The sequence below is a fragment of the Ursus maritimus genome, unplaced genomic scaffold, assembly GCF_017311325.1.
Source record: "Ursus maritimus isolate PB19 unplaced genomic scaffold, ASM1731132v1 scaffold_2, whole genome shotgun sequence".
Taxonomy (NCBI): domain Eukaryota; kingdom Metazoa; phylum Chordata; class Mammalia; order Carnivora; family Ursidae; genus Ursus; species Ursus maritimus.
This window is the reverse complement of record NW_024424452.1, coordinates 4,191,812-4,216,877: the sequence shown is the minus strand read 5'-3', so window position 1 is coordinate 4,216,877 and position 25,066 is coordinate 4,191,812. Positions and strand designations below refer to the sequence as shown.

The 25,066-nt window shown below is 56.6% G+C and overlaps 3 protein-coding genes across 3 annotated transcripts in view; all 3 read left to right on the top strand.

The window, feature by feature from the left end:
• Window positions 1-3,748: 3,748 nt before the first annotated feature.
• ACTB (actin beta) lies at window positions 3,749-7,230 on the top strand. The gene is made up of 6 exons (XM_040634733.1): window positions 3,749-3,906; window positions 4,628-4,756; window positions 4,918-5,157; window positions 5,604-6,042; window positions 6,131-6,312; window positions 6,433-7,230. The coding sequence occupies exons 2-6, from the start codon at window positions 4,634-4,636 to the stop codon at window positions 6,574-6,576; spliced, it is 1,128 nt and encodes a 375-aa protein (XP_040490667.1). The 5' UTR covers window positions 3,749-3,906; window positions 4,628-4,633; the 3' UTR covers window positions 6,577-7,230.
• A 7,337-nt stretch (window positions 7,231-14,567) lies between these two features.
• Window positions 14,568-25,066, top strand: part of LOC121104063 (F-box/LRR-repeat protein 18-like) — a 10,555-nt gene continuing 56 nt past the window's right edge. Inside the window, 5 exon segments of the mRNA XM_040636542.1 lie at window positions 14,568-14,777; window positions 15,936-16,056; window positions 20,569-20,843; window positions 23,536-23,625; window positions 23,627-25,061. Coding sequence (XP_040492476.1) covers window positions 14,568-14,777; window positions 15,936-16,056; window positions 20,569-20,843; window positions 23,536-23,625; window positions 23,627-25,061 — 2,131 coding nt within the window.
• Window positions 20,764-25,066, top strand: part of LOC121103727 (F-box/LRR-repeat protein 18) — a 5,888-nt gene continuing 1,585 nt past the window's right edge. The window contains exon 1 of the mRNA XM_040634732.1: window positions 20,764-20,843. The gene's annotated coding sequence lies outside the window, so the exon portion shown is untranslated. The remainder of the gene's footprint in view (window positions 20,844-25,066) is intronic.

Below are 25,066 nucleotides of genomic sequence, written 5' to 3'. Positions count from 1 at the left end.
AGAAGTTCCCAGTTTCTCCAGGGCGGGGATCCCCCTTGGGGGTATGACTTTCGGGGAGCAGGGCAGCCCGAGGCCAGCTGAGGCCCTGGGAGACTCTGGCTAGAGGCCAGGCCTGGGTGGGGACCAAGACCCTGGCTGCTGCCCAGGAGAGCACACAGGGCCCAGCCTAGCCTTCCTGCCTCCGGGGGGCCCACTTCAGCTGGCTGCTTACCTGGGGGGGGGGGCTCCCTGACTGCCCTTTAAGAAGCTCCCTCCTTCCCGAAGAAACCTGCTACTTTCCTTCGTAGGTGGCAGAGCAAGCTCTCTTTCGCTCTCTCATTTGAGGTCTGTCTCCGGGCTCACACCTGCTTTCTACAGGGGGTTGCTCAGAACAGTGCCCGGTCCTGTTGCACTCTGGAAGCGCGCCTGGCTGCTTGGTGCTCGTGTGTTGGATGCAAGGGCAGTGTGATCCTGGAAGTTTGGCACCTGGCTGTGCCCTTGCTGTGTGATCCCTGTGGGGTTGTCCCCTACCACCCCTCAGCAGGAAAGCTGCTGTTGTTACGGTAGTGGAAGGAGAAAATCGTGACAGGCTTCCTGGTGAGGGCATCCCAGAGTGCCGGAGGCATACAAAAAGTTGGGCAGGGGGCACAGGAAACCCAAGCCCAGTCCCTGAGGAACCCTGAGGTCCAGAATCTCCTTTTGAGACTATCCTAGGAACAGGGGAGGAGGGCTGGGGAAAGAGGTGGCAGGAGCCTGCAGGCTTAGGGCTTCAGGACCCATTGCCCTGTGACCAAAGGCTGGTGGCTGTTCTCTCTGGACCCCAGGAGATAAGCACTGAGGAGGGAAGTGGGACCCGAGAACTCAGACTTCAGAACAGCCTTTGGACCCAGTCCCTTTGGAGCATTACAGGGGCCACTTTACCAGGGAGGGCCAGTGGGAGGCTCCCTGGGGCCTTGCACCTAGTGTCCTTCACGTTGGACTCCAGTCCTGCCTCAGTTTCCTCATCTGTAAAGAGGATGTGTGTTTGCTAGAGTGTTCCGTGCCCTCATTCATCAGTTAGCCCTCACGGAGCACCTGCTGAGTGCAGCATCTAGACCCTCCTGGAGCCAACGGTCCAGAAGCCACACATCACTTTCTTCCTCTGCGAAGTGGAGCTTGGGGTCCTCACCTGGCAGGGCAGCAGTGGGGCTCAAGCACCCAGGGCAAGGCGGCTGGGCAGCTGTTTCTCTAGAGAGGGCCAGGGAGTGATCCTTTGGGAGGACTGTGAGTGCCCCCTCCTTGGACGCCTTGTAGGGTGGGGGAACCACAAAAGGAAAAAAGCACCAGAAAGCAGGTAAAGTCCCCTTTGGCCGAGCCAGGTCAAGGCTCGGGGGCTGTGTGCCTGCCCTAGTGACAGCTCAGAAATCTCCCTGCAAGGGCAAAGTTCCCAAGCCAAGAACCTGTTCACTTCCTCTCCGGCATGTCTCCTCCCCCTTCCTCTGGCCGGCTCCACTTCCTCTTTTTCTCCTCCCCTCCCCCTAAGCTTGTGGCCCAGTCCCCCTCCCAGCCCTCCGTCTCCAGGGTCCTTTCTTGGGAGGCCGGAGGATACCGAAGGAGTCACTTGTTCATTCACCAGCACAGGGCCCCGGGGACCGTGCGGTGGGAGGGGGTGCGTGCCAGGGCTCACAGTCTGGAAGGGGAGGCCGAGTTGTGAAGGCCATCCGAGTGCAGGGGTCTTCCGTGGGAGGCGGGTATAGGCGGCAGATCAGAGGGGCCTTCTGGGATGGGCCTTGAAGGATGCCTAGGAGAGCACCAGGAAACGGCTGCTGGAGACCTAGGGCCAGGAGTGTTCCAGTCTGAGGTCACGTTGGGCTGGTCCTCCTGCCCCTTAGCCCATCCCTGGTGGAGAAGAGGTGAGGTGGCAGCACAGGTCCTGCTTGGGGAACAGGCCTGCTCTCCACCCCACATAGCTGCCTGGAACCATCCTAGAGCCTCCCGTCCCCGGCCCTGTAGCCCTAGTCCCAGGCTGCCCAGCAGCCCTCCAGGCTCAGCAAACAGCCACAAGCAGCCCTCACTGGCAAAAAGAGGGTCGTTCCCCAGCGCCTGAAGTGCAGGGCTGGTAGGCCCCAGGGCAGCTGGCTGGCCAGATGCCCACGACTGAGAGATGCAAGGCCAGGGACAGGGCAGTCCCCGGGAGGCAGGGAGTGGACGGGCTGGGAACATTGCCCCGAGCCCGGAGCGGTGATTGGAGAGCTGCAGGGAGTCTCCTGGCAGTATGCTGGGGATGCTGGTGCGCGGCTCCGAGCCTGAGGGTTCTGCTGTGCACTGGGTGGTGGTCCCCTTCCCACCCGGCTGTGGCCTCTGCAACTCCGAGTGCCCTGCTAGCAGCCACCTATGGTGGGCAGGACCAGACCGCACATCCATATATGGACTAAGGGTCACTGGTTTCAACACACAGCGCAGGAGCACCCACTACATGCAGCAAAGCCCTGGGCAGGCCTGGGCCGGTGGCTACAGGCTGGCACCCCTAGCTAGACCTCCCTTCCCGTTTTCTGTGTGAAAATTCAGCTTCCTGTCACCACCGCCAAGAAGGTGCATGGTCCTCTAGACTGAGCCAGACGTCCCTCTGGGGTCCCCAGGGCCCTGGGCTTCTGTCTGCCACACACTGATCATTGTTGGCCACCATCTGGGTACAGGCTCTGCCTGCCAGACTGGCAGCTCTCAGAGAAGGGAACCACCCAGAACACTCCCGGGCACCCAGATCTCGCCCAATGTTTGATGGAGGGACCCAGGGCAGGAAAGGGTGACAAGGAGAGGGTCTTCTCTGAGGGCAGCTGGTCTTCAGCTTCTGTCCCTGCCACCCCGCCCCCCTCAACCTAACTCATTTCTGGGGCATTAAGAGTCCTTGGCAGGCTCCAGATGGTCCAGGACAGAAGTTCAGCTGTGGCTGCACATGACAGACGGACGATGGATGGTGGGTCCCAGAGCTGCACTGAGCAGCCCTGCCTGCCTTCGCCCAGCAGCTGCCTGGGTCACGGGCTAACGGCTCAGGCCTGGCTCGGCTGGGTGTGACCAGGCAGCTCTTAGAGGCAGCCTGGCTCCATGGGAACAGCTTCTCTGTGCTACAGAGCCCACCCCTATCCAGGCCTACAGCAGGGGAGGCTCCAAGCCCTCTTTACGGGGCACTTCCAGCCACTTGCTCCTGATGCCTGTCCTGTCTCTGGGGCCTGAGAACTCTGTTAAGTGACCACAAGACCCCTGACTCCCCCACACCACACCATACCCTTCAGCCTCAGGTGTCTGAGTAGTAATGCCCCTCACTTAGCAAGCTGAGCACCCCTGGCCAGAGACCACCCCCCCCAAATCCAGGCTTTCTAGGTAGTGGAGTTAATGTGGACCAATGCTTCCCCTGCAAGTGCTCTTTAAGCATGCACCCACAGCAACCAGGGACCCTCGCATCCATGCTGACCCTTGCCCACCGGGGCGCTCACTGCTCATGTGACGTCCACACCCAGAGGGTCCCGGGGTGGAGAACACAAGAGGGGCCGGATCAGGCATTGCCCAGCGGGGCGGCGGCCCACGGGCCCAGCACCCAAGGGCGGCCAACGCCAAAACTCTCTCCCTCCTCCTCTTCCTCAATCTCGCTCTCGCTCTCTCCCAGCCCGGCTCGTTCTCTCTCTCTCTCTTTTTTTTTTTTTTGCAAAAGGAGGGGAGAGGGGGTAAAAAAATGCTGCACTGTGCTGCGAGGCCGGTGAGTGAGCGGCGCGGGGCCAATCAGCGCGCGCCGTTCCGAAAGTTGCCTTTTATGGCTCGAGCGGCCGCGGCGGCGCCCTATAAAACCCGGCGGCGCGACGCGCAGCCACCGCCGAGACCGCGTCCACCCCGCGAGCACAGTCCTCTCGCCCTCGCCGCTCCGCCGCTGCCGCCGCCGGTTTACACCGCCCCCAGGTAGGTTCCCGGGCCGGCCGGGGCGAGCTGCGGCCCCCCGCCTTCTAGTCCTCCGGGCGACTGCCCCCTCAGCCTCCGGCCTCGCGCCGGGACAGAGCCGCGGGGTACCGGCACTGGGGCTCGCGCTCCCCTCGCTCGGGCCGGTACTGCGCTCACACCGCGCGCCCCCGGCGTACTGATTTAGGGCCGAGGCGGCAGCGGGTCTTTGTCCGAGCGTGCGGCTGGCTCGCTCGCTCGGGCGGCTGGGTGGAAAGGTGGGTGGGCGCGGCGGCGGGTCCGCCGGCCGAGTGGGGGCTGGGGACACGGCTGCGCGTGCGCGCTCGGGCCGGCAGCCGCGGCCGGGTTGAGGGCGGTGCGGCCGGCCGGAAGGGGTGGGGTCGCCGCGGCGCAAGGGCGCCTGCGCGCACTTCCCGTGCCGCCGGCTCCCGCGGGCGTGGCCGCCGCGCGCCTGCCCGGCCGGGGCTTTTTTGAACGGGGCGGGGGCGGAGCCAGGCTCGGGTGGGGAGGGGGCGGGGGCCTGGCTTCCTGCCGCGCGCTGCGGGGCCGCCTCCAACCAGCGTTTGCCTTTTATGGTAATAACGCTGCCGGCCCGGCCGCCTTTGTCCCCAATGTGGGCGCGCGCCGGCGCCCCCTGGCGGCTCGAGGCCGCGGCGCGCCGGAAGTGGGTTGGGCGGGGGCGGCCCCACCCGACCCCCGGCTCAAGGCCCGGCTCCCTCCGCAGTTCGCCATGGATGACGATATCGCTGCGCTCGTGGTCGACAACGGCTCCGGCATGTGCAAAGCCGGCTTCGCAGGCGACGACGCCCCCCGGGCTGTCTTCCCCTCCATCGTGGGGCGCCCCCGGCACCAGGTAGGGCGCCGGTCTTGGCTCTGACATGGGGTGGGCGTAGATGGGGCCTTCCCTCCCGGGAGCAGGTTCCCTCTCGGGGGCAGGGCCTGGCCTTTGGCTTTCGGGGTGGCGGTCGGTGTCCCCGGGTCCGTGCTCAGTGCTCCTCGCCCCTCCCTCCGCAGGGCGTGATGGTGGGTATGGGCCAGAAGGACTCCTATGTGGGCGACGAGGCCCAGAGCAAGAGAGGCATCCTGACTCTCAAGTACCCCATCGAGCACGGTATCGTCACCAACTGGGACGACATGGAGAAGATCTGGCACCACACTTTCTACAATGAGCTGCGTGTGGCCCCCGAGGAGCACCCCGTGCTGCTGACCGAGGCCCCCCTGAACCCCAAGGCCAACCGTGAGAAGATGACCCAGGTCAGTGGCCCGCTGGCCTTCCGTGGGTGGCCACCCCATCCTCCCTTGCTCTTCTGTGCCACGCCCTGTCTCACGTGTTCTTTCTTCTGCCATTCTCCAGGACTTCCTTCTCTGACCTGAGTCTCCTTTGGAACTTTGCAGGTTCTATTTGCTTTTACCCAGATGGCATTTTTCTCGTGTTTGCCTTTCTGATTAGGTGTTGAGGTTATAAAATGCTGTGGGTTGTAGGTACTAACACTGGCTCGTGTGACCAAGCCGACGAGGCTGGTGTCGAGTGGCCTTGGAGTGTATTCAGTAGGTGCACAATAGGTCTGATGTGAATCCCCATCCCGGGATCCCCAGCACATTTAGCTGTGTTCCTTGCACTTTTCTGCATGTCCCCAGTCTGGCCTGACCCCCCACCCCCTCTTGGTTTCCTGCGCGTGACCTGGCTCCTCTCCCTACAGATCATGTTCGAGACCTTCAACACCCCAGCCATGTACGTGGCCATCCAGGCTGTGCTGTCCCTGTACGCCTCTGGCCGTACCACTGGCATCGTGATGGACTCCGGGGATGGGGTCACCCACACTGTGCCCATCTACGAGGGGTACGCCCTCCCCCACGCCATCCTGCGTCTGGACCTGGCTGGCCGGGACCTGACGGACTACCTCATGAAGATCCTCACGGAGCGCGGCTACAGCTTCACCACCACGGCCGAGCGGGAAATCGTGCGTGACATCAAGGAGAAGCTGTGTTATGTGGCCCTGGACTTCGAGCAGGAGATGGCCACCGCGGCCTCCAGCTCCTCCCTGGAGAAGAGCTACGAGCTGCCTGATGGGCAGGTCATCACCATCGGCAACGAGCGGTTCCGCTGCCCGGAGGCGCTCTTCCAGCCTTCCTTCCTGGGTAAGTGAGCCCCCCTGCCTTCCCCCTGCCTCAGAGGGTCGCCCTCCTGGCTGCTCCCGGAAGCCAAGTCTGGCTTGTTTCCTCTCAGGCATGGAATCCTGTGGCATCCACGAAACTACCTTCAACTCCATCATGAAGTGTGACGTCGACATCCGCAAGGACCTCTACGCCAACACGGTGCTGTCCGGTGGGACCACCATGTACCCCGGCATCGCCGACAGGATGCAGAAGGAGATCACCGCTCTGGCACCCAGCACGATGAAGATCAAGGTGGGTGCTTGGCTGGCCTGAGCTGGCGGGGGCGTGTGGGGTGGCTCTTGGGGGCGTGGCCCCTCCCCCGGGGCTGTGGTTTCCAGAATCCTCACACTCACTGTCTGCTTCCCCTCCCAGATCATCGCCCCCCCTGAGCGCAAGTACTCTGTGTGGATCGGGGGCTCCATCCTGGCCTCGCTGTCCACCTTCCAGCAGATGTGGATCAGCAAGCAGGAGTACGACGAGTCCGGCCCCTCCATCGTCCACCGCAAATGCTTCTAGGCGGACTGTTACTTCAGTTGCGTTACACCCTTTCTTGACAAAACCTAACTTGCGCGCAGAAAACGAGATGAGATTGGCATGGCTTTATTTTTTTTTTAATTGTTTTTTTGGATTTTTTCAGTTTTTTTTTTTTTTTTTTGTTTTATTTTATTTTTTTTTTTGGCGCTTGACTCAGGATTTAAAAACTGGAACGGTGAAGGTGACAGCAGTTGGTTGGAGCGAGCATCCCCAAAGTTCTACAATGTGGCCGAGGACTTTGATTGTACATTGTTTTTTTGTTGTTTTTTTTTTAATAGTCATTCCAAATACCGTGAGATACGTTGTTACAGGAAGTCCCTTGCCTTCCCAAAAGCCACTCCATTTCTGAGGAGAAGGGCCAGTCCTCGCCCGAGTCCACACACGGGAGGGTGATAGAATTGCTTTTGTGTAAATTATGTAGTCCAAATTTTTTTTAATCTTCGCCTTAATACTTGTTCTTTTTGTTTTATTTTGAATGGTCTGCCATCATGGCCCCCTTTTTTTGTCCCCTCCAATTTACGATTTATGAAGGCTTTTGGTCTCCCTGGTAGTGGGGTGGAGGCACGGAGGCAGCCAGGGCTTACCTGTACACTGACTTGAGACCAGTTCAATAAAGTGCACACCTTAAAAGAAAAATGTGGCTTCTTGGGTGTCTTGGAGATGGGTGGGGCGGCGGGGAACCTAGCCATCCCTACCTCGAAGGGGGCCCGGGGTGTGTTGAACCCTGACATTGAATAGTTCTAGGGTGGGAGATGGGTAGAAGGAATCAAGGGGCCTGGCCCTTTGCCTGTCCACTGTGTACCTCTGTTTCTAAGTTCTGAGTTCCAGATGCTTCAGAAAAGTGGGGGGCTTGGGCTATGCAGAAGGGGAATCAGGTGGTCCAGGTGCCATGACCTGGCACTGGGCACCTGAGGTTGGTGTCCTTTTGGAGTGGGGCCTCTTAGGCCACATAGACCTTGGTCTTTGCTGTCGTCATCCTTCCTGATGGGCCTGGGACACAGACTCTGAGGCTGAGGGTGTGGTCCCACCTCGGCCGCCGGCTCACTGGAGGAGTCAGTCACCACGCAGCCGAAGAAGGCCCTGGGCTGGAACTCCAGCCCAGCTCTGCTGGTGTCCAGGGCTTGGGGTTGGTGGGGGCATGTTGGTTTGGCAGAGAATGCTGCGGTTAGCTCGGGGAGGCTTACCGGGGTCTGGATTGTGCCTTGTGATGGGTCCCTTACTGTGCACTCTGTCCTGGGTTAAGTGCAGGGTTGGCCTCCCAAGGACCTGCAGGGTCTGGGCCTCTGGGGGGCATGGTCTGACTTCCTAATGCTGTGTTTCTAGGCTGGCCTGACTGCTGTCAGCTAGAAGCCATGACTGGGAGGTTAAGTGGGGGGAGGACCCCCCCCCACCCAGGGTGCCCACTGCCCTCGTGTCTCCAGAGGGAGGAAGAGGCCCAGAATCCAATTCCAACCTAGATAGGAGGCCTTGAGGGGGAAACGGGGACCCATGGACACAGGACTCCCTCCAGCACTCGGCGGTCCCCCCAGAATGTGGCCCACTGCCTCCCATCTTACAGAAGACAGCAGAGACCCTCACGTGGGCAGAAGTCTCATGGAGTTGTGGCAGGTTGGGAGGGACGCAAGTAATTTTACTCAGTGGGAGGTGACTGTCGGTCAGTGGGAAGGAGACTTCTAAGACCTTCCAAAACCAAACAGGAGCTTGTGACTGATCCTGAGCTCACCTTGGCAGGTTTCCCTGGGTCAGTACAAAAAACAACCCCAGTGGGTGTGTGGCGAGGGCTCTAGAAGCAGTCCCGGTCCCTTGGGGGCCCTGGGCTACCTCTGACCTGCACGCGGCTGGGCAGCTGGCCTGGAGGAGCTGGGATAGCAGCATGCCCAGGATGCTTCCATCTTGGGGCGCCCCAAGCCAGTTCCAGCTCTTTTGACTGCATTGAGGGCCAATGATGTGCCCTGGGCTCTCTGCTGCAAGTTACCGCCTTGGGCCATTTATTCACTTCACAAGCATTGATTAAGGGCCCAGAGTATGCTGAGCCGGCCTTCCCTTCCTCCTTCCCTCCCTCCCTCCTTCCTTCCTCTATCCAACCTCTACTTGTACCAGGCACTGCGCCAGGGACTGGGGGTGCAGTGGAGAAGAAAGCAGACGTGCTTCCTGCCCGCATGGGGCACCCAGTGTAATTGGGAAACATCAGGCCACCGAGCGAAGGCACAATGACTGATTGTGATGAGGAGGAAGAGCAGAGGCTGCGTGTGAGGAAGGGTGCGGGACCACAAGGGCACACAGGTGCTCATGATGTTGGTCGGGGGGATGGTGTCGCAGGTGCACACCCACATCGAAACCTGGCAAATCGCATCTCCAGAAAACTGGGGGGAAAAAACCCCAACAACTAAGAAATACAGATATTTTAAAAAGGAGGGAAAAGCACTCATTATTTTGTCTTTTTTGAACATAAAAATGAAGGACCCTAAAGCCGGGCGAATGGGGGAACGGAGAGCTGTCCCTCTGGAGCAGGAGGGGGGCAGGGCAGCCTGAGCCGGCCCGGGAGGCAGAGTCAGCGGGGCAGCTGGAGATATGCGCTTGCTTATCTTGGACAGAGGCGTGGATTGACCAGGATCGGAGACCAGGTGAATGGCGACATAGCCCCGAGGCAGAACGGAGGTGACTGGGGCCACGTGTCTTCTCTTAGTGGCCTTGGGAAGTCCTATCCCCATCTGCGGACGTGTCTGAGCAATGGGAACATCAGTAACACCTCAGATGGTTGTAAGCAGGTGTCCCATCAATCTTTTCCTTTGAAAGGCCCTGGAAGACACCCGTGTGTCTCAGGACCTTGAGAGTCCTTTAGGCCCTTCTCCCTCCCTCCCAGGCGCAGCCGGCCATCTGCTGCCTGGCTTGGAGCAAAGGCCTCGCACCTTCCAGGAAGCCCAGCCCCGGGCAGGCTAAGTGAGAGGATGCTGCATTGCTTCCTGCCTTCCTCTGTGCACCCATGACGAATCTGCAGCCACGAGGACGGCGACCGGCTGGCCCCAGGTCACCGACCTTCTGTGAGAAAGCTGGGCCCTAATGCCTTTGAAGCCTGGCAGATCGGCGGGCCGGACACCCCAAGGCTCTCACCGCCATGCTGTCCCCAGCCCTCTCTGCAGCTCGCCCGACCCTGGGACAGGAAGCTCCCTGCTTTCTTAGGTGGCTGGCTCCCCCGTGAGGCGGCTCTGACACCGAGGCTCACCTTTCTCGCCGGAATGTCCCTCCTCTGCAGAGCAGCCCTGCCTGGGCAGAACTAGGTCCCCACAGGCCACTCTGAGAGGAGGGGAGTCCTGGTAAGTAGAGGGGCTCCGTTCCTCCCCTTCATCCTGATATTTCTTCCTGGATCCTGCGGTTCACGGTCACAGGGCAGTCATCTTCCTTGTGGGGAAACAGGCTCGGAGGGTAACACAGCTCGGGGGTGGCAGTGGTGGGGTTTGAACACCCGCTCTGGCCTGGAATCACCCAAGGCACGTGGGGGCTGGAACCATCCAGAGACCCCTGGCAAGTGCCTGATGCTTATTCACTTGGTCATTCATCATTCAACTTCTGTTTGCCCTCATGGAGCTTATGGTCCTGTCCCCCAGGGGCCACCAGCCACACATGGTCATTTAAATTTAAATTGATTAAAATTTATTTTATTTCTATATGTATTTATTTATATATATAATAACAAAATTATTAAAATTGATTAAAATGGAGCCTTGGTGGCTCAGTCGTTAAGCGTCTGCCTTTGGCCCGGGGCGTGATCCCAGGGTCCTGGGATCGAGCCCCGCATCCGGCTCCCTGCACCCCTGGGAAGCCTGCTTCTCCCTCTCCCACTCCCCCTGCTTGTGTTCCCTCTCTCGCTGGCTGTCTCTCTTTCTGTCGAATAAATAAATAAAACCTTAAAATAAATAAATAAATAATAAATAAATAAATAAACAAATTGATTAAAATGAAGAATTCAGGCGCGCTTGGCTGGCTCGGTGGGTAGAGCGTGCGACTCTCGATCTCGGGGTTGTAAGTTTGAGCCCCACATTGGGTGTAGAGATTACTTAAAAAGAAAATATTTTTAAGATGAAGAGAGGTTTTTTTACATCTGGAGGTAGTGGAACATCATTGTGTGTCAACTATACTCAATACACAAATACTAATAGTCTTTAATTTTTAGAGCAGTTTTAGGTTCACAGCAAAATTGAGAGGAAGGTACAGAGATTTCTCATGTGCGCCCTGCCCCCACATGTGCACAGCCTCCCGCACCATCAACGGCCCCCCCAGCGTGATGCGTTTGTTACCACCGATGAACCTACACGGACACTCCACTGTCACCCAGAATCCATAGTCGATGTTGGGGTCACTCTTGCTGCTTACGCTGTATGGGTCTGGTGTTCTTTTGGTGTTTTTACTTTTACTTTTTTTAAGTAGACACCATGCTGGGGCCCGAGGCAGGGCTTGAACTCACGACCCTGAGATCAAGACCTGGGCTGAAACCAAGAGTCAGACCCTCAACCCACTGAGCCACTGAAGCGCCCTGGACTTGATGTTTCCCTCTGTTCATCTCTCCCTTTCCCTGACCCCTGGAAACCATGGATTCTTTTTGTGACTCCAAAGTTTTGCCTTTTCCAAAGTGCCGTGCAGTTTGAATCATACCATATGCAACCTTTTCAGACGGGCTTCTTTCCCTTTCGTGCATTTAAGGTTCCTCCGTGTCTTTTCATGTCTTGATAGATCACTTATTTTTAGTGCTGAGTAAATTTCCACTGTCTGGGGGCGCCTGGCTGGCTCAGTCAGTGGAGCGTGCGACTCTTGATCTGGGAGTTGTGGGTTTGAGCCCCATGTTGAGTGTACAGATTGCTTAATAATAAAATCTAAAAAAAAAAATTCCATTGTCTGGACGGAATGCCATTTACTTATCCATCACTTCCCAAAGGTCATCGCGGTCGCTTCTAAGTTTTGGAAATTATGAAGAAAGCTACAATAAGCATCTGTGTGCTCCCATCTGCGAAACTCACTTTTCACCTCTACACACACAGTTTTAAAAGGTCATTCCGGGAGCCCCTGAGGGGCTCAGTCGGTTAAGCATCTGACTTCAGCTCAGGTCGTGATCTCGGGGTCCTGGGATCGAGCCCCGTGTTGGGCTCCCTGCTCGCTGGAGAGTCCGCGTCTCCCTCTTCTTCTCCACCCCCCACAGCCCCACTTGTGCTCTCTCTCCCTCTTTCTCAAATAAATAAAATCTTTAAAAATAAAATAAAAGGTCATTCTGGCTACAGCGGGAGGAGCTTAGGGAAGGTTTGGCCCCTTCAAAAACTCTTCTGGTGGGATGAGGTCCTCTTAAAGGTTTGGCGCTGGGGCAGGCGTGGAGGTTCTCCCGGTGGGCCTCTCCCGCCTTGACCACCTTCCGCAGCTCCATTCACCCCCTCACTGAAGCGTCCTGGGGCTCAGAGGTTGTGCTCCCTGCAACACGCCTAAGGAGTTAGAACTGGAGGACTGGCTCTGCCTCTCCCAAGTCCCTGAGTTCTGGAGTAGAGACAATGCGGGCTCCAGTCCCAGTTTTACTACTCACTTGGACCTGCGACCTCTTCTGCAAGATGGGGTAATAATAGGGTTTACCCACCAGGCTTCAGTGATGTTTCTAATAGGGTCCCATGTGGAAAGCGTGAGTGATAGGCACTGGTGTGGGGAATGTTGGCCGTTGTCATTGAGATTAGGAAAGAGCTTTTCCCCAGACCCCACATCTACGTGAATTGGAGGGGCTGAGAAATAACAGAGATCACACCTTTCCTGCATCCTTTCCAGCCTCTACTCCAGGTTTTTGGGGAACCCACGGCCGGGGGCCAGCCAGGCACTGCAGGGGTGGCTTCTCTGAGAGACTGTGAGGAAGTGTCATCCAAACCTGGAAACCACCCCTGAGGGCGTAAGAACAGTGAGGCCGCTGGAACCCCCTCCCCAGCTTGGTTGCTGGGAGCCCACGCTCAGTGGTCTCCAACGAAATGCTCTTCAGAACTGGATCACCCAGGAAATGTGGGACTCTCTGTAGTTAGTGAATCACTCTTCTGTGTGGGACACTCAATGGATCATCTCGTGTCATCAGTCATTTAGTTGACCATGGTTTATCGAGGGCCTGTTATTGGGAAGCTCTGTTCTGTGGGGTGCGGTGTCTAAATGTGGTGTCTTTCCTGATCGGATGGGGGCCCCCAGATGTGGGGCGAAGATCGCGCGGAAGCCGGTGGCACAGGCCATGAAAGAATTCCCCTGAGGCAGAACAAAGGAGACAGAAGTTTATTGAATACACCTGCAAGGGAGTGGCAGGCAGGACAGCAAAGCAGAGACTGTCTGCCAGGAGGCAGTGGGTGGGGGCTGTTTTTAAAGGGGGAAGGTGAGGAGGTATGGTGACATAGGGCATTTTCCCTTTTTTGGTAACTGTGCCCGGTTGTAAGTAGTCCATTGGCGAGTTAGGGCCTAGGGAGAGTCCGAGGTGTGTCACGTGAGGGGCCTGTCCGTATTCAGCCAGGGGGTCGCTGTAGGCCCTTTCTACATTCCATTGCTAAAGCCTGTTTGCCTAACAGCGGCCTCTTCCCTGGGGACAGAAAATAAACACCTCCCCATGATGAAAAACATACCTGATTACAGATTGTGGGGGGGAAAAGAAGGAATGGGTCAGGAATTAGGACTGGAGGAGAACCGTGGGCTTCTGAACTCCAGACGCCTGCCTAGGTCATAGTTGGGCTTCATTGTCAAGCCTTTGATTGTAAACAATGGCGCCTCCATTAACACTCACGTTTATTATGCCTGAAGTGGTATTTAACTGTTGACTAAACCACTAACTCTTTGAGGCAAGGCCTGTACCTGCCCCCAGGATGGTCCACCCACAGAAGGACCTCATCAAAGGCCTCTTGATACTAACAGACTTAACCCAATGAGGTGGGAAGTAAATGAGGCCTGGGGAGAGCATATGAAACCTGATGTACTAGGTTGAACGTGTCCCCCAAAGATTCGTGTCCGCCCAGAACCTCAGAATGCGGCCTTATTTGGAAATAAGCTCTTTGCGTATGTCCCTAGTTAGGATAAGGTCATGTTGGATTAAGGTGGACCCTAAATTCGACAGGAGTGGTGTCTTTACAAGAAAGGATACCCTTGAGCGCGCAGAAAGGAAGATGGCCCTGCAAAGACACAGGCAGAACTTGGAGTGATGCCGAGGCAAGCCAAGGGACTCCAAGGATTGCTGGCCACCACCCAAAGCTAGGAAGAGCAAGAAGGGATGCTTCCTTAGAGCTGTTGGAGCACGGCCCAGTCGACAGTTCGTTTCCTCCTTCTGGCCTCCACAACTGTGAGAGAATACATTTCTGTGGTCTAAGACCCCCCCCCCCCGCACGGTGGTGGCGCTTTGTTCCAGCAACCGCAGGACACATATACATGCTAGGGGTCACTCGGGAGAGTGTTCCCCACGGATTTTTATTCGTAAATGGTTTTTACATACAAAGCGTTGGGGGTGAGGGCACATCATCCACACGTTCAGCTACCCAGCAAGTATTTATTCAGTGCCGAGCACACGTCAGGGAGCATCCTAGGTCCCCGCAATTCTGCCGCTGAGTACAGGGAGAGAACAAAACAAAACAGAAATAAAGAAAAAAGAAAAGACACAGTGGGTCAGATAGTGCAAAGAGCTATGGAGAAAAATACAAGACAACGGGCAAGTTTAGGGTGGGTAAGGACGGCAGGGAGGAGCCGACGCCGTTTGCTGCGGGGTGGTCCGACATGTAGCTCTTGCACACTTGCCGGCAAGGGGATGCAAATGCCAAGGCCTGGAGGCAGGAGAGGACTGGGCCGGCAGGGGGAGACCAGTGTGCCTGGAAAGGAGGAGGCAGGAGCAGAGGACGGGGAGCCCAGGTCAGAGAGGCAGCTGCGAGGGACGGGGTCCTCAAAGGCTCACCCCGCGCCCTAGTAGGGCCCCAGGCGGCAGCGCCCCACCCAACATGGCGGCCGCGCGGGGCACGCCGGCTGGCGAGCGGAAGTGCGTTAGACAGGCGCCGGAAGTGGCCGGAGGCCCCGCCCCCTACCGGGGTCTCTGTGGAGCCGCGGACGCGCCGGCTTTGAGCATCCCTGGCGGGCCAGGGGGAGGCCCTGGGGCTGCGGCTCCGGCGGCCGCGGCCCCGCCCGCCTTCGACATGGCCAGCTCCGGAGAGGTACGGCCGGCGCCTCTCTCCGCTCTCCTTGCTGCCTCGCGGCCTTGGCTCCCCTCTGGCCTTCCCATCCCGTCCCGGTCTCCTTTGCGTCCTTTCCATCCAGCCCCCTAACCCGCTCCATCCTTCCCGTCCCAACTGCGGCCCGGCTCTGTGCTTCCCACCCTGACCTCGACCCCTACCCCGATCGCGCTTGGCCCTTTCCACCCCAGCCCTGGCGTCGGCCGGGTTTGGTCCTTCCTGCCCCGACCCTGGCCTCGCCCGGTCCTTCCCATCCCTATCCTGGCCTTGCCCCCTGCCCCATCCTTGCCTCGCGCCGCCCCTCAGGCCCTCACCCTGTTGCGAAGGCACAAGCTCTCTCCCCCTTGGGTTTTCCATCCCTTTCCCATTCTCACAGTCGTGCTCGCCAGAGTTGTTCCCCGCCTCTCCGCCCCCACAGTTTCCATGCTCCAGTAGGCCTCCCAGGCCCTTTTCCCATGCCCCTGTACCTGGGCTCAGCCCTTGGAGCTATGAGACGTTCGTCTTCCATGTCCACTCTGCACCCCATCCACTATCTCTGAATGCTCAGTTTTAGGCCACTTTTCTCTGCGCCTGCTTGTTGTATGTCTTGGAGGGTAATGGAGGAAAAGCCATTTTACCTGGGAGACTTCTGGCTTACCCTGGAATTCCTTTCCCCAGTTCTCCACAAGTCTGGGTCTGAGACCCTGTAATGTGGTGCAAGGTATTTTATCTGTAGACCAGGGTATGGGGAATCTGGACTCTGACTGGTGTCTTGTCATTTGTTGCTCCCTCCCTATCTTTATGTGTACTTGTGCACACCTGTGTGTCTATTTATCATCTGGGACTTGGACCCTTGAGTGCACTTCCAGTCTTAGGGGCTAACCTGTGCTCTGGGGAATAGGAGTCAGAGGTTCAAATGTTTTCTTTGAAATGGATGGGGCTGGGGTTGCTGGCAGCTCCTCTTCATTTGAAGTGAGTTTGGCTTAGAAGGGGCCCCTTGATTGAGGGGGAGCGTGTGGGACACACCTGTAGACTGGTGGTAGGATTGAAGGGCCAGAAAACCACAGCTCTTCGAGGAATAGTTGTGGGGTAGCCTGGCTGTGTTAGCTGATTCCAGGTAGTTGTGTGTACGGCTGGTACCTTGGTCTTACGGGGTCTTAGGGGGTCCTGGTACCCCTGCTAAAGGGCCCTTTGTTCCTTGAAGCACATATGAGCGACCTGGCCAGTGAGGCCTCTTGTAACTTTGTGGACTTCTCGTTCTACCGTGGATGTGGAGATCAAGGTCCGTTCTGGGATGTTCAATTTATTATTTATTGATACATACTTTGCACACCATAAAATTCACAGTTTTAAAGTGTATGTGTGTTTAAAGTAAGCTTTACCCCCTACATGGGGCTTGAACTCACAACCCTGAGATCAAGAGTTGCATGCTCCATTGACTGAGGCAGCCAGGTGCCCCAGAGCAGTTTTAAAGAATATATTCACAAGGTTGTACAACTGTCCCCACTGTAGGATTCCAGAATGAGGTGGTCTGATTTTGATAGTCATTACTGGTTTTAAAAGGTAAATGCCCAGGATTACTCCTGGAGTTTCTGGGAGTCGGGTCTGTGTTTCTTTCTTTCTTTTAACATTTTATTTATTTATTTGACAGAGAGAGAGTGAGAGCTCAAGCAGGGGGAGTGGCAGAGGGAGAGGGAGAAGCAGGCTCCCTGCTGAGGAGGGAACCTGACGTGGGGCTCGATCCCAGGACCCTGGGATCATAACCTGAGCCGAAGGCAGACGCTCAACCAACTGAGCCACCCGGGTGCCTCTAGGGTCTGTTTCTTGTAATGCTTCAGATCATTCTGAAGCGGTGGTCTGTTGACTCACCTGGTTCTGTGCTTCTTTCTCTTGGAAATGAAAAAGCGATCCCTGTTCTGGAGGAGCCATTCTTGGCCAAGTGAGGAGATAAGCAAGTTCATCAGAGGAGGCTGGAGGGGGCGCAGGGTTCGTGGTAGGGCAGGGGCGGGGCAGGATGGGGGTGGGTTAGGCCTGTCTGGCTGATGCTGGGAGGCCTTCACTGTGTTTGAGTCTTTGAGCCCAAGTTCTGAAAGTAGCAGTTTTCCTGTGTGGTGGCATGTCTGGTGGAGGCAGCGGCTTGTGGCATGACGCACGGCACGTTCCAGACATTGCCGCCTGGAGAAGCGGAGTCCTAGGAAGTGGGGCAGAGTGCAGAGTGGAAACCCAGACCATCGTGCGCCTCTTCCAACTGACCCTGTGATTTCACAAAGGTTTTATAATGCAAAATATGCTGTGTATAACAGTTTCATGTCATGACATGTGAGGAGCCTTTCTGTTGTACCCACTGCCCAGTTGTTTAACAGATATTATTTTTCCCTTTAGTGTTTATTCTTTTTTGTTTGTTTTTTTTCAGTAAGCTTTATGCCAAACACGGGGCCTGAACTTAGAACCCTGACATCAGGAGTCACCTGCCCCACTGCCTGAGCCAGCCAGCACCCCCCCCACCAGTGCCCGGTTTTCATAGTTAACACATGACCAATCTTGTTTCGTCTGTCTCTCCCTTTGGCTTATTTACATCATTCCAGACATCTCATCAGTTGGTTTGTGAATCCTGTGATTTCTTTGGGTGCCTGACTGGTAAACCTCTGGGAGGGGGGATTTTTTTGGGCAGTTACTTAATGTTGCTTTTCTTTTTTTTTTTTTTTTTGCTTCAGTTCTTAAAAAAAAACTGTGAAATGTTACATTCTGAAAAGTGCATTAAACTCTTTTTAACCCTTACGCTTCAAACCACTCAGAAGTGGTCGTCTTCTGGTTCTAGCCATACGGTTCCCAGATGCGTCTGAGGAAGAGCACGTGTCCGTCCTCGTCCCTGGATTGCTCTTGCGCAGACCGCAGGGGATGCCTGTGCTGGACCTGTCAGGAAGCCCCAGCGGCCCTTTTCTTGTGGAGAATCAGTTTCGGCTGATCAGGTCCAGCTTGAGTCTGACCTCAGGCTCCTTACCGAATTTTTTTTTGTTTTTGTTTTTTTTTGGGTGGGCAGCAAAGCAGTTTATTGAGTGATGGATTGAGTGATAGTAAAGGTTATTGAGCGATAGTACAAAGCTCCCAAAGAGGGAGGGAACCCAAGAGGGTTGCCCTAATTTCTTATTTTTGAAGTAAGCTCTGCGCCCAGTGTGGAGCTTGAATTCATGACCCCAAGATTGAGAGTCACGTGCTCTACCTACCAACCGAGTCAGCCGGGAGCCCCTTGCCTAGCGGTTTGGAGATGGAGACTGGGTCTGCTTAGTTCCCCCGAGGCTGAGAACACATCGTTCTGAGAGGCAGAGGGAAGCAAGTGCCAGTATATACGGGTGTGTGGGGGGGTGGGCATTCTCCGGGCCACGGTTTTGTTTCACTCCCTCCCAGGGAGCATGCCTTCTTTGCTGCTGACCTCTGCAGAGCTTCTGCCTTTCCCAGGGAAAAGGTGTGTATGGACTCAGAAACCACAGGACCTTGGCTTGGAAAGTTTGGGCTCCAGGCAAAAGACTTGACTGCTGCAAACTGGGCAGCCCCCTCCCAGGATCTGCCACTGGAGACCTGGGCGAGTGCCTGCAGGGAGCTGGCCTCGGGGCAACGTTTGGGAGCACAGAATGTGGGAAAATCATCTTGCGGGGTATGCTGAGACTGGACAGAGGGGGCCGGAACTGAGTTCCTGCTTTTTTTTTTTTTCTTTTTAATGTAACTTCTAGGTGGTTTTAATGGTGTCTTTTTAAAAAAAAATGCGAGTTCCATGCCCAACGTGGGGCTCGAACTCATAACCCTGAGGTAAGGAGCCACATGCTCTACTGTCTGAGCCAGCCAGGTGCCCCTGTAACTTCTGGGTGGTTTTAAGAGAAATTCAGTATTAATAGTATAATGTGGACTTTATAGGATGCTGGAGCTTCATACAGTGTTTTGCCCTAAGTTCTCATTGCTCCCAGAAGGCATTCTTTTTTTTTTTTTTTTTTAAAGATTTTATCCATTTATTTGACAGAGAGACAGCCAGCAAGAGAGGGAACACAAGCAGGGGGAGTGGGAGAGGAAGAAGCAGGCTCATAGCGGAGGAGCCTGATGTAGGGCTCGATCCCACAACGCCAGGATCACGCCCTGAGCCCAAGGCAGACGCCTAACCGCTGTGCCACCCAGGCGCCCCCCAGAAGGCATTCTTACTTTGATAAATCTGCAGATAGGGGATGAGCGGTTTGCCTCAGGCTGCTCAGCGGATTTAAGTTGTCCCTCCCCTCCTGCCCACAGGCCCTCTCCCTGCCTGAGCCCTGGAGCCCCATTGCCAACCTTGCCTGATAAGGATCCCTCTGGTTTGAGCCTCTCCCTGCAGATGGAGTCCCTAGGTCTGGGGTGGGGTCTGGGAATCTGATCCCCATGACTGGCTTTGGGAAGCACTGAGCTAAGGGAAGTCACTAATGGTTGAGAACACTAACCCCAGAATATCGAGCTCCAGAGCACTGCGGACTTGGGTGCCCTCGCAGACCTTGGGAGTAGGGAGACAGGACTGAAGGCACCTCAGATGGAAAGGGGAGCAGTGAGGGCACGTCTGGCTGCTGCCTCTTACGGAGAAGGGAATGTGGGAAGGGCCAGTGCTGTTAAACAGGTGGGAAATATTTGTGGAGACCCTTTCTCAGGCCTGGGGAGGGCTTGCAGGCTGTGGAGCTTGTCAGGATGGAGTAGAGGGGTGCTGCAGTCTGAGGGCCCAGGGAAACCCCTGGAGGCTGTGGGGCGGGGCTTGCGCACAGGTTCTCCCGCCCCCGGGGTTCACGGTTGCCATGGCAGCAGCAGGGCTTTCCAGGCCTCTCTTCCATCCATGCAAGTATGTGCAGAAGAAAAGTCAGCCGAAGCTTGCAGACAGAATCACTGGAAATGAAAGGAGAAATAATCCTGGGTGCTCTCTCCTGGGGGCGGTCAGACAGACACCCCCTCAGGACTGTTTACTCCCCACCACGGGCTCCCCTGAGAGCCTCCAGTTCCTTTGTCCTTGATTTGGGGATTTCATGTCCCACCAACGTGGGTTGAACCCCCTCCCTCTTGGTTGTACCCATCAACCCGGGAATGGCAGAAGGCCCACAGTAGGGAAGAAAACCTTTTGCAGATAGCCACCAGAACAAACTGAAATGTGTAGACATCTTGCGGGAGATACCAACACAAGTTCCTAGCCAGAAAGTGTGATAAGGGAGGGGATACACTGTGCGCTTCCCCTTAGCTCGTACTGATCTTAAGATGTAAAAATGTCATGAGTAAGTGCTGTTTCTTATTCATAAGGACGTGACGGTTTCGTTCTCTGGCTTTTCTTGCCCTTCATGCCAGCGCTGGGAAGAGCTGCCCCGCGGCTGGCAGAGGGCTTGAGATCCATCACAGCAACCCTGAGAGGTGAAGTCACTGATGTCAGCCCCGGTTCTTACTGTTACTTGAGAGAATTCTCCCTCCCAAGCGTTTTAAGAATACAGCATGACGATGGGACAGCGGGAGGACAGCAGCTTTCACACGCAGAAGGCCCTGGCCGGTGATCGTTAAGTGGAGCCTGAAACATGCCAGACTTGATAGGAGACCTTTCGTAGGAAAACCCCTTAAATTTGGAAGAGAATTCAAGTTTCATTTTTGAATCTCTTAACTTTTGAGGCGAGATCCTAGTGCACGCATCTAGAAGGGGCTTTTGAAGACTATCATGGCTTCTTGCTCTGCAGTTGAGATTTTTGGTAAAAGCACCTTCTTTCCCACAGACCATGGCGAGGGCTGCCCTTGACATCTGTCCTTGGCTGAGGAGGCTATGCTGAAGGCCACTCTCGGGATCCCATAGGAATTCGGTGTTGCCCTTCTTTTCAGGACACATCCAACGATGACGACGTGCCCCCTGCGGCAGCCGCCGTGGCGGTGGGCGCCCACCTTCTCGGCTTCTCGGATGAGATCCTGCTGCACATCCTGAGCCACGTCCCCAGTACAGACCTGGTCCTGAACGTCCGGCGCACCTGCCGGAAGCTCGCGGTGCTCTGCCTGGACAAGAGCCTCACCCACACCGTGCTGCTGCAGAAGGACTATGAGGTGAATGCGGGTCGCAGGGCTGGGGACAGCCCACCTGGGGGCTAGCACAGCCGGGCAGTGGGGCGCCGTGCGGCTGGTGACGAGGGGGTCGGGCGCTCAGAGTCCTGACCGGCTCAGCTTCCAAGACACATGAGGTGACGAAAGCTAGAGGCCGAGAGGTGCGGGTAGCGTGCTACCCAGCAGGAGGGCGTGGGCTCAATGGCTGCTGTGCTGGGAGGGAGCCGGACTTCCCGGCAGATGCCCAGGAGTGGGTTCCAGAACTTTTGGAAGTTCTTACCCCACCCCCCGGCAGCTGCGTGTGGGCCTTCAGCTGCCTTGCACCCTCCAGGCCAGGCTTCTAAGTGTCCACTCTTCTGATGGGCCGGGCAGGTGTCACCTTGTGCTTTTACTTGGTCTAGGTAGGAGGCTGGGGTGCCCGTGATGCTGTTTCCATCCAGTCCTGGGTCATTCGTATATCTTCTTTCCAGAAGCCACTGCGTAGGGGTTTTTCTTGTGGGGTTCCAGGAGTTCTCTTGTACTCTGGGTCCTTTGTTGGATGCCCGTTTTGTGAGTATTTTCTTTCAGAGTCTGTGGCTTGCCTTTCTGTTTTTTTTTTTTTTTTTTAACCGTATCTTTTGAAGAGAATAGGTGTTTAAGTTGAAATCCAATTGATTGATTTTTTTCGAGTTCATGTTTTTTGTAATCTGTTGAAGAAAACTGTTGAACCTGAGGTTGTGAAGATTTTCTGCTACGTTGTCTTATACAAGTTGTACGATCCCTTTGTGTTAATCTCTATATGTGGTGTGAGGTAAGGATCGAGGGTTCCTTTCTTCGCATATGGCTCTTTAGTTGTTCCAACATCACTTATGGACAAGGTTGTCCTTTCGTCAATAATTGCCTTGTGAATTTTTTTACTATGTTTTTTAATTTTAATTCCAATATAGTTCACATACACTGCTATATTAGTTTTAGGTATATATCACCTGGTGTTCACCACAAGTGCACTCCTCAATCCCCATCACCTATTCTCTCCCCCCGCCCCGCGTCTCCCCTCTGATCACCATCACTTTGTTCTCTGTAGTTAAGTCTGTTTCTTGGTTTGTCTCTCTCTCTTTACCTTTGTTCTTTTGTTTCTTAAATTCACATACGAGTGAAATCATACGGTGTTTGTCTTTCTCTGACTTATTTCACTTAACATTATGCTCTCTAGCTCCATCCATGTTGTCGCAAATGGCACGATTTCATTCTTTTTTATGATTGCCTTGCAACTTTTGTTGAAAATCAACTGACGACATATCTTAAAGATAACAATAGAGGTCTTGACCGGAACCCAAATTTTAGGAGACTGTGGGAGGGGTTCCTAACCTTTGTCACTGGTTGTGAAGCTATGCATTTGGACCCCGAGTGAGGCCCCTCCAGAGCTTGGTTCTCTCTGTGCGAGCGTGCTGTGCTCCTCTCTGCTGGGGAAGTGTGGGTGTGCGGGGAGGCTGAGCTGAGTCCCCAGAGCTGAGGTCAGGCTTCCTGCCTGGCAGGGTTCTTTCCTGGAGAGGGAGGGGCAGGTGCCCCCGGCGCGATGCTGCAGCACCGTGCTCCTGGAGCACTGCTGCGCGTGTCCTGTGCCTGCGCGGCAGTGTGTGCGCGAGTCCACCTCAGAGAATGATCGGGATGCAGGGACATCACATGTATGGGCGCTCGAGGCAGTGTTGCTTCTGAAGGCCTCCTTGGCGGCAGCCAGGATGTCCAGCCGTTCGTCGGCCCCCGGGTCCACTCACTAGACGTCCTGTGGCTCACATAAGCAGTCCACGGCAGGTTTTTGAGGAATGTTTAGTGATGTGAAAATGCAGATGACGTAAAGGATCAAGTTTCCAGGGCACGATTCCATTGTGTGATTCAGAAAACCCCACGTCACATAACATTTACCACCTTCACCATTTTTAAGTACGTGCTGCTGTACGTTACGCAGTACGTCCATTTGTGGTGTTGTACCCCCGTCATCGGCGTTTCCAGAACTTCTCCATCACCCTGAACAGAAACTCTGGATCCGTCGAGCAGTGACTCCGTATTCCCCTTTTCCCCAGCCCCTGGGAACCTCTGTTCTGCTTCTGCTTGTGAATTTGCCTCTTCTGGATAATTCACAAGTGGAACCACACAACATGGATCTTTTAGGACTGGCTTCTTGCCACTTGTGCGACGTCCTCAGGGTTCACCCACGTGTGTCGTGTGTCAGAGCTTTGCTCCTTCCCTTGTACGTGCAGACCACGTTGTGTTTATCCATCCGTCTGCTGGTGGACGTTGGGTTGTTTCCACCTCCTGTGACTAGTGCTGCTGTGAACCTCGGGGAGCGTGGAGCGAGTCCCTGTTTTTCCCATTCCGTCGGGCGCATGCCGAGGACGGGAATTGCTGGGTCCCGTGGTCACTCTGTGTTGAGCTTTTTGAGGAACCACCCCCACTTTTCCACACCGGCTGTACCGTTTTTACGTTCCTGCCTAGCTGGGGACTCTTTACTGTTGGTGGTAGGTAAGCATGTGGGGCGGGCAAGGAGGGGCCAGCTCTCCCCTCCAGCGTCCCTCTTCCGCTGGAGCAGTGAGCCCCTGCGGGGCCCCTCGGGGCTCCCTGATTGTCGTGGGGGAGGGTGCGACCTGAGGATGAAGGTGAAGGAGTCAGCTGGGTGCCTTCAGCCCCTTTCCTTCCTTGACTGCCCCCCCCCCCGCAGGCGAGCGAGGACAAGGTGAAGCAGCTGGTGAAGGAGATTGGCCGGGAGATCCAGCAGCTCCAACATGGCCGGCTCTACTGGCTCTCGGGTTGCCACCATCGAGCCGCGTGGCCCGCTGCCGCTTGGCCTGGTGAAGGTGAACCTCTCGGGCTGCCACCTGACCTCCCTGCGCCTCTCCAAGATGCTCTCGGCCCTGCAGCACCTGCGCTCCTTGGCCATCGACGTGAGCCCCGGCTTCGACGCCGGCCAGCTGAGCGGCGAGTGCAAGGCCACGCTGAGCCGCGTGCGCGAGCTCAAGCAGACGCTGTACACGCCGTCCTACGGCGTCGTGCCCTGCTGCACCAGCCTGGAGAAGCTGCTGCTCTACTTCGAGATCCTCGACCGCACGCGCGAGGGCGCCATCCTCTCGGGCCAGCTGATGGTGGGCCAGAGCAACGTGCCGCACTACCAGAACCTTCGTGTGTTCTACGCGCGCCTGGCCCCGGGCTACATCAACCAGGAGGTGGTGCGGCTCTACCTGGCCGTGCTCAGCGACCGCACGCCCGAGAACCTCCACGCCTTCCTCATCTCTGTGCCCGGCAGCTTCGCCGAGAGCGGGGCCACCAAGAACCTCCTGGACTCCATGGCCCGCAACGTGGCGCTGGACGCCCTGCAGCTGCCCAGGTCCTGGCTCAACGGCTCGTCCCTGCTGCAGCACATGAAGTTCAACGACCCCTTTTACTTCAGCTTCAGCCGCTGCACCCTGTCCGGCGGCCACCTGATCCAGCGGGTCATCAACGGCGGCAAGGAGCTCCGCAGCCTGGCGAGCCTGAACCTCAGCGGCTGCGTGCACTGCCTGTCCCCGGACTCCCTGCTCCGCAAGGCGGAGGACGATATCGACAGCGGCATCCTGGAGACGCTCGTTGCGTCCTGCCGCAACCTGCGCCACCTCAACCTCTCGGCCGCCCACCACCACAGCTCCGAGGGCCCGGGCCGCCACCTCTGCCAGCTGCTGGCCCGGCTGCGCCACCTGCGCTCCCTGTCCCTGCCCGTCTGCTCCGTCGCCGACTCGGCGCCGCGGGCCGACCGCGCGCCCGCCCAGCCTGCCATGCACGCCGTGCCCCGTGGCTTCGGCAAGAAGGTGCGCATCGGTGTGCAATCCTGCCCCAACCCCTTCTCGGGGCAGGCGGGCCCTCAGCCCTCCTCCGTGTTCTGGTCTCTGCTGAAGAGCGTGCCCTTCCTGGAGCGCCTCGAGCTGATCGGGTCCAACTTCTCCTCCGCCATGCCGCGCAATGAGCCCGCCATCCGCAACTCCCTCCCGCCCTGCGGCCGGGCGCAGAACGTCGGGGACTCGGAGGTGGCCGCCATCGGCCAGCTGGCGTTCCTGCGGCACCTGACGCTGGCCCAGCTGCCCAGCATCCTGACGGGCTCTGGGCTGGTCAGCATCGGCCTGCAGTGCCAGCAGCTGCAGTCCCTCTCGCTGGCCAACCTGGGCATGATGGGGAAGGTGGTCTACATGTCCGCCCTCTCGGACATGCTGAAGCACTGCAAG